The sequence below is a fragment of the Buceros rhinoceros genome, unplaced genomic scaffold (genome assembly GCF_000710305.1).
Source record: "Buceros rhinoceros silvestris isolate BGI_N320 unplaced genomic scaffold, ASM71030v1 scaffold9683, whole genome shotgun sequence".
In the NCBI taxonomy this organism is placed as follows: Eukaryota; Metazoa; Chordata; class Aves; order Bucerotiformes; family Bucerotidae; genus Buceros; species Buceros rhinoceros.
Window position 1 is genome coordinate 29,126 of NW_010405414.1, and position 8,530 is coordinate 37,655.

The 8,530-nt window shown below is 51.5% G+C and overlaps 1 protein-coding gene across 1 annotated transcript in view; it reads right to left on the reverse strand.

Moving 5' to 3' along the window:
- The window catches only part of ZNF638 (zinc finger protein 638), a gene marked incomplete at both ends in the record, with an annotated part of 30,866 nt that extends 26,140 nt beyond the window's left edge, over positions 1–4,726 (reverse strand). The window contains 2 exons of the mRNA XM_010133716.1: positions 3,154–3,843; positions 3,889–4,726. Coding sequence (XP_010132018.1) covers positions 3,154–3,843; positions 3,889–4,726 — 1,528 coding nt within the window. The remainder of the gene's footprint in view (positions 1–3,153; positions 3,844–3,888) is intronic.
- Between the last annotated feature and the right edge of the window lie 3,804 nt (positions 4,727–8,530).

Sequence of the window (8,530 nt, forward strand, 5' to 3'; positions counted from 1 at the left end):
TTCCTCGCCTCTGCAACAGTCCACGATACACAGACATCGTTTGACACAACACTGTTCACAGTTCACTGTTCACAGTTCACAGACTGGTTTGGGTTGAAGGGACCCTCGTCCACGATACACAGACATCGTTTGACACAACACTGTTCACAGTTCACTGTTCACAGTTCACAGACTGGTTTGGGTTGAAGGGACCCTCAAAGCTCACCCAGTCCAACCCCCTGCAGGGAGCAGGGACATCTGCAACTAGAGCAGGTTGCTCAGAGTCCCAACGGCCAACCTGACCTGCAATGGTGCCAGGGATGGGGCTTCTCTCACCTCTCGGGGCAACCTGGGACAGGGCCTCACCACCCTCAGTGTCAAACATTTCTTCCTTCTCTCTACTCTGAATCTCCCTCTTTTAGTTTAAATCATCACCCCTTGTCCTGGCACTCCCTGCCCTTGGAAATAGCCCCTCCCCAGCTTTCCTGTAGCCCCTTTCAGCTCTGACAGGCTGCACTAAGGTCTCCCCGCAGCCTTCTCTGCTCCAGGCTCAACACCCCCAGCTCTCTCCCCTCTCCTCCCAGCAGAGGGTTCCACCCTCCCATCACTCCTGGGGCTCCTCTGGCCCCGCTCCAACAGCTCCATGTCTCTGCTGGGCTGAGGAGCCCAGAGCTGGAGCCAGCCCTGCAGGGGGGTCTCCCCAGAGCAGAGCAGAGGGGCAGGATCCCCTCCCTCCACCTGCTGCCCACGCTGCGGGGGATGAGCCCAGCACACAGTTGGCTTCTGGGCTGCGAGTGCACGTTGCTGACTTCTGTCCAGCTTTTCACCCATCAGCACTCTGAAGTTGTTCTCCTCAGGGCTGCTCTCCAGCCCTTCATCCTCAGCCTGTGCTGATACCGGGAGTTGCCCTGACCCCAGGGCAGGACCTTGCGCCTGGCCTTGTTGATCCTCAGGAGGTTCACGCAGACCCAGTTCTCCAGCTTGTCCAAGTCCTTCTGGATGGATTCCACCCCTCACTCATGTCCCCACACCACTCAGCTTCGAGTCACCTGCAAACGTGCTGAGGGTGCCCTTGATCCTGGCTGTTCATGTCACTGATTAAGGTATCAAATAGTATTAGTCCCAGTACAGACCCGAGGGACACCACTCATCACTGGTCTCCACTGGGACATCAAGCCATTGACCATGGCCTCCCAGCCAATTCCTTACCCACCAAGTGGTCCAGCCATCAAATCCACGTACTTCCAATCCAGAGACAAGGATGTCATGTGGGATGGCATCAAACACTCTGCACAAGTCCTTGGTACCACACCACAGAAATCATCATGGCTCATCACTGTGACCCAAAATCAGCTCCCGTTCATCTACAGGTGCAGATGAGATCTGGGGAAACCAAAGGTCCATCTTGCTGCTTCCAAGCCATGCTAGGGAGGTCCCCAATGAAAGAGAGCCGCTTCCCCAGGACACACCTCCAGCCATCTGCTCCTCAAGGACTCCCATTAGCAGATCTTTGTGTAACCCCTGAAGCATTTTCTTCCATGAGCTTCAGTTATTTTTCAACCAAGATTTCACAACATTGTGGCAAACGGTATCTCTGCATGAAACCACCATTTCCTGGTGCAAGTCACCCCATGCACAACTACCAGCTTCTACTAGAATTCTCCCCATCGCTCCTCTCCTAGTTTGAAGATGCCACTTCATCTGTTGCCTCTTAGCACAGCTTTGAAGACAGAAACTGAATGTCAGTGTCACCCAACAGAGAGATGATGACTTTATTGGTAATCCTCAACTGTAAAACTCAAAGCCAGAGGAATTCTTCAGCCTTTGGAATTTACAAGGAATAACATTTAGTGTAGTAATAACATTTGCTTCACTCTGGAAGGCACGAGTAAGTGAATTACTGAATAACCCACATTTAACCAAGTCACTTCTGGTTCAATAATCCACATTTAACCATATTTTCCAAAGGGCTTCATCCATCGATCAATTCAAACCCAAAGAGGTCACCCTGTTTCACTGTACAGGGAAGTGATTTCAAATTAAAACACGTAAGTTTTCATGCTTGCCCAACCCGTCGCGCTTCTCCCCAGCCTTCAGTGCTGCCAGGGGAAAAGGGCTGGAAAACCCAGTTCTGCTGGGAAGCCCCTGAAGAGCCATCACCACCTCAACTGGTCATTCAGCTCTTTTACTGTGCTGCACAGACCGGGCCAGGCAATCCTGCAGGATTTTGCCAAACTGCAGAAAAATCACTCCCCCACAGGCGTTCCACACAGTGGCCAAAGACTATGTAAAACTTAAACACATGAAATTAATAACAAATTAATAAATTTTTTTAAAATTACATTCTCTTGTATTTCTCACATGTCAAGCCTAAGCGTGTCAATAAAAATCCCGCTCTCCGAACGCTTTTCTCTCTCCTTGTTCTTCCTTTGAGAGCCAAAACTGTTATTTGCATCGTGGCTGAGGGCTCAGTCAGATGAAAGGAGCATTTTGTGTCCCCCCAGAGCCTCTGGAACAGCCAACGTCAAACAAACCACACTCAGAATATTACATTTTTGCAGCTAAACAGGCTGCTTTTTGTCCCGCAAACTTTGTGGGAGGAAGGAGGTGGAGACACCAACAGCCGAGGCTCGGCACCGTTTTTACACACATTTTAGTCACCCCGGTGATGTCAGTGTTTTCCACCACTGCTCAGTAGTTTGTTTTGTGATTTGAAACCCACTGTAGAAGCCATAATTTGTAATAATAATAATAAAATCAATGTGCGTGGCAGCTTTGGGCAGTGATCAGGGACCGAACAGGCTGTGCAGCGGTTACAATCCCTTATGGGCACCATTCCGAGCGCCGTGGAACTCAACCCGGCGAACAGCCGCATCACGGTTCATTGAACAACCAGGAAAAACAGATGGTCACGAACCAGCACGGCAGGTAAGGTGCCGAGCACAAGTTTACGCAAGAATCTGGAGACACTCACCTTCATATGAGTGCACTCAACGTTACAGAGAGAACACATATGGGGGAATATTCGCGGCGACGTGGCATAGTAGTCGTTCATCATCGACGGGGTGGGCAAGCGTTTGATCTTCTAACAACCAGGAAAAACAGATGGTCACGAACCAGCACGGCAGGTAAGGTGCCGAGCACAAGTTTACGCAAGAATCTGGAGACACTCACCTTCATATGAGTGCACTCAACGTTACAGAGAGAACACATATGGGGGAATATTCGCGGCGACGTGGCATAGTAGTCGTTCATCATCGACGGGGTGGGCAAGCGTTTGATCTTCTGGGCGTCGGACTGGGGGAACACGGGAAGCCACGACGCTTTCACAATCCCAAAAGGAGATCGAAAAGGTTCCTCTGCCAGTGGCCGGAAGGGCTTCGGTGCTGCCGAGCCACTCGGGGCGCTGGGCTGGCTGGGCCCGGGCTCGACCGGGGGTCTGTTGGGCTGGCTTACAGGCACCAGTTCCACCGGGAAGGGAGGCTGGGGCAGCGGCGGCAGGACATTCTGGGCCATGGGCTGCTGGACAAGGGCCGGTATGACAGGAGGCATCAAGGGCGGCATCACAGGCGGCATCATGGGTGGCATGATAGGTGGCATGACAGGCTGGGACACAGATTTGACAGCAGGGAGTCCAGTGGGTGCCACGCACAAGCCAGGCACCTTCTCCGTCACCTCAGCTGTGAAAAAGGTTTGAGTGCTTGAGGCCTCATTCTGGAACCCCGTCGGTTTTATCAAGTCTTCAGCTGGAAAGGCCGGGTTGCACATCACGCCTGACGGTGGGACTCCAATAGGCACGTTCTGCTCTCGTGGGAAGTCTTCCCTGCTCTCTCCACTCGGTGCTTCGGGGTTGTAGACGCGCGACTCGAGAGGATCCTCGGCCAGCCCATCAGGGTTGTATGCACGTACCTCAAGGGGGTCTTCAGTGTAACCGTATTTGCTCGCGTGCCCATAATCAATCACTTTACCCTTGACAGCTGTGCCGCTCGTGCCGCCCATCGCCTCTTCTCCTCGGTTCGGAGCATGTAGAGCGGGCAGGGGATGGCCCAGCTTGCGGATGCGGATCTCTCGCAGGATCAGTGGCATGTTTTCAGGCGTTAACTGATCATCTGGGTAGCGGCTGAGCTCCTCCAGGTCTTCATTCGACAGCCCAAAACTTGCTAAGATACTGGAAGCGCTTTCTGGTGTGTAGCGGTTCTGGGCATTTGAATTCTGCTCTGAGACCTGTGCTGAGGCCGGCGGCTTCTGCCCAGTTGTCCCAGCTGTGCAGGAGCTGTTATCCCAGTGAGCAGCGCGAGGCTCTGCCTTCTGCTCCTGGTGCAGGTTCGTCTTCTCTTTCACCTTCCTTGGGTCAGGCCTGTGCAGAGTCACCCGGACGTTGATCCTCTGGGAACCTGTCCACTGAAACGTCTCCTGTCCTGAGAACCTTGGCGATGGCCCTTGGGGCGCCCCCGGAGCAGGCTTTCGCTGGGAACCTGCCGCACCTCCTCCCCGAAAGGATGCTGGAGGCTTTGTGCCCGCCGGATTAGGTCCCCTCGGCCTCTGAGGTAAAGTTCCTCTGGGGCTAAACATGGTGCTTTTCGGGACCGCCTGATTTAACCCAGCATAGGGAGGTGTGGAGCTGGTGGTAGCAACTGAGGCCAATTGCTGCAGAGCCAAGTGGGTCTTAATCTGCGCGAGCTGTAAAGGAGGAGGGCCCAGCACCAGCGGGCTTGCAAGGTGCAAGGAATTCACGAGCGGTGCGAAACTTTCCAAGAATAACACAAAGCTGAAAGTTAAAAGACAAGTATTAGACGATTTGATCTTTTCACCTCCATTACGCAGCGGTTTCTAAAACCAGGGAGGAAAAACACCGTCACAATAGGGTCGTTTAACAACAGGTGAAATGGTACAGTGGAATTCAAGAGGCTGTGGAACAAAACCATTTGCTTTCGCTGCATAAAAGCTCAGTGATAACAGAGGATTCAGCGAATGAGCTTTACCCAACACATTCAGTATCACAGATCACAAATCCAGCCATGACACTTCCAACAGCATGTTCTAAAACAGGCTTTTTTTTTTTGGTTCTTACCGACACCACAGTTTGGATTTATTTACAATCACAGCTGTTTTAGGAACAATAAGGCAAAGCTTTCAAACCTCTGCAAACATTTACAAGGGAGGAACTGCGAGTGCAACCGTTATGTAAAGAATTCCCAACAGGCCCAGTCTGGCTGTGGCGCTGCGAGGGCGGCAGAGCAGTTTCCAGGAGGACACTCACGTGGCCAGTCCCGGGGTAAAGTGCTACACCCTGAAAGAATTCGAAGGGTGTGACACCACTGGGACTCTGGAGACAGAAAACGTCCACCACCAGATGTGAAAGGCAAAATCTTCCTGTGAAACAACTTCAAACAGGTGCCAAATTGTACAGAAACCGAAACAGCCACGTACGAGCACTCAAACAGCACAATGACCACAGAAACTGCCACCTTTATTCCAGCTGACACCACCGAGAGCTCGATCCCAGCAGGCAGCAAAAGAAGGTAGAGATTCAAATGCATTTTACCAGCAGCTTTGCGCTAAGCCCAGAAACACAGGAGCATGCAGCCACCGCTGGGGGTTGGGAGCTTGCCCGTTCCATCCCTGCAATGTTGAGGTTCTGCTCTCCCCACCCACGACTCCAGCATGGGTTTTGTCTTCAAATCTCACTGCAGTTGCCTCTAAGCAAAAAGTTTTCTCGGGTGCCTGGAGGGACAGATTCAGATCTGTTGCATGTAAGGACTGATATTCCGGAGTCTGAGAACCACAAGTCACAAAAAAAAAAAAAAAAAAAAAAAAAAAAAAAAAAAAAAAAAAAAAAAAAAAAAAAAAAAAAAAAAAAAAAAAAAAAAAAAAAAAAAAAAAAAAAAAAAAAAAAAAAAAGGTCCAACACAGCTGTAGCTCGAAGGAGGTGAATCCCGTACGGCTGCAAACAGCCCAGAGAGCAAACAGTCCCCAAGTCACCTCTGGCCTCTGGGTTTCGCCATTCTCTGGAACTCCCGTCACTGGAAGGTGAAGAAGACCCCTTGGCACATTCACTGGGAAAGCAGCTGGAGAAAGAACAGTATGAAAGGCACCCCTAACAAGCATCAGGGGAGACCTCACCACACTCCTGACAGGAGGCTGGAGCAAGGTTGGGGTTGGTCTCTTCTCAGGAACAAGTGACAGGACGAGAGGAACCAGCCTCCAGTTGTGCCAGGGAAGGCTGAGGTTGTCCCTGAGGAACCACTTCTTGGTTTCCCGTTGAGGCTGTGCAGGGCTGTCGCTGTCTGCCCAGGGCAGTGGTGGAGTCCCCATCCCTGGAGAGGTTGAGCAGCCGTGTGGAGGTGGTGCTGAGGGACAGGGGTCAGTGGGGACCTGGCAGTGCTGGGACAGCAGGAGCTCAAAGGTCTTTTCCAACCCAAACGGTTCCATGATTCCATTCCCTGGTTGGAGGCCATGGCCAGAATCAGCGCTTACCGTTGTCCCTTCCCAGGGGTTTGGCCTGGGTTCCAAGGATCCAAGGCCTACCTCCTGCGCAGCCTTGGCCAGGCTGCAGCTGGAGCTGCAGAAAGATCTGACAGAAGCTAGAGAGCACATTACAAACCAGGCAGGAACTGCAGCTGAAGCTAAAACCCTGTGCAGGCATCAAGAGGATGATTTTCTGACCATGTGTCTCTAAATGGAATTTTCTGGATATTGTTACTGGATATGTGCTTTCTGGTTGTTTTTCTGTATATTTCTGGATATTTTTCCTGGTCATTTCTGTGCATAAAGAATGCACGCAAATGCAGATCAATCTGATGACTCTTCAGGAAGCCAATGCTATTGCAAATGAAATATTCACCACAGCCAAAGTCCTCAGGCCACCAAGACAGATCCAGGCCCAGCCCAGAAACCCCAGAAGGATCACACTGGCCGCACTGGGACTCTATATTTGCGGGGCGCTGATGCCAGCCAGCAGCCAGGCACTCACCCAGCCTCCTGCCCAGCTCCTCCGTGGGGCAGAGCAGGAACAAGGAAGAGCCTGGACACTGAATAAGCAGCCAAAACACCAGTGCTGGACCAGCACTGGTTTGGTGAAAAGAGTTAACCCCATCTCAGCTGGAACCAGTACAGCATGGGGCAGCAGCAAGACACCGACAGAGGGACAAAGAGCTAAAGAAAATGTTACCAGGACATCCTGATCTCCTCCAAAGTCCAGCTCAGCAGGACATGAAGCATTAAACCGCATTGAACACAGACTCCTCCAACCCTGCTGGGCCAGTAAGAAACATCATAAAGTCTAGGCTCAAATAAGAGACATTCAAGATTGAATTATGAGTTATGAAATTATGGGTCGGACTTGTATCAAACTCACCAGCTCGTCTTTCTTTCCCATCTCTGTATTTCCATTTTTGGGATAAAAAGCCGTAGAGCTGAAGCACAGCCCTGTCAAAAGGCACTTACAGACGATGTTGTCTTCGTGCAGCCAGTTGTATCAGCCAGCGACCTCCCCGCCCCGAGAAGGGGAATCGGGAAGAAAAGGAGAGCCCAGAGTTGAAATTAATGTAATAAAATAACCATTAAAAAATTACTATTAATGCTAACAGAAAGCACAGGAGGTTACACTCGGCCTACGTCGGACCTGCAAGCAGCCCAGCTCCACAGAGTGTGCAAGTTGAACAGTCGATGAACATCATCAAGCCTTCGTCAGACACTGAGAGAAACTGTAAAACGCAGGAAAAATTAACCTGGAAAAGATTAACACATGCTAAAGTTGGTTCTTCCTCTGGTTACTGAGCGGAGAGGACTCACGGCCCAAAGAACTCGCCCTCCAGGAAGCCACAGCACCCAGAAACCAGCTGTTTCGTTGTTTTTAGCTGAGGGGGATGTGGCTGGTACCTTACTGGCCACATCCACAGGGATGTGACAATGTCCATTAGTCCCAATACTAGGATGTCTTTGGTAGGTCGCTTGATGCTGCTTTGGTTTATGGCAAAAATCAGTCTTTGGAGGGATCCAGATTCTTCTTTTCCTTTCTCAAACACTTTGGATGCTGCTGGTGCCCAACACAATGACGTTGTCGGGGTGTGGTGGGTGTTCAGGGGCACCAGAGTCCCTGCGGGTCCAATGTGCCAGGACACCAAATCCGTGTTCATTGTCCCTTTCCTCTGCCTGGTCCCACCACCCCTGGTCGTAGCAATCATCACCCAACTGCTGCTGCAGCAAACCAGACACACCATGAGGAGAAGCAGCATCCTCAGCCCTTCCACCACACTGGGCCAGCCCACCATCGCCGAGCACTGCTGTATGTCACCAGTGCATTGAGTGTGCGCTGGACATCACTGGATCTCTGGAGACCTTTTTGTTACCTCCACCACTTCCCTCAGGTCACTGGCAAGGTGGTCCACATGCCACCATAATCATCCTCAAGGGGACAGTTCACCCAGAAGCCCATCTCTGGAGCAGCCACAGTGTCCATGTAGATCACCTTTAGACCCAGGGAGCCTCCAGCTCCTTTTAGGGTGCTGAACACCACCCCAGTGAGTGCAGAGGTGGCACAAGAAACCGC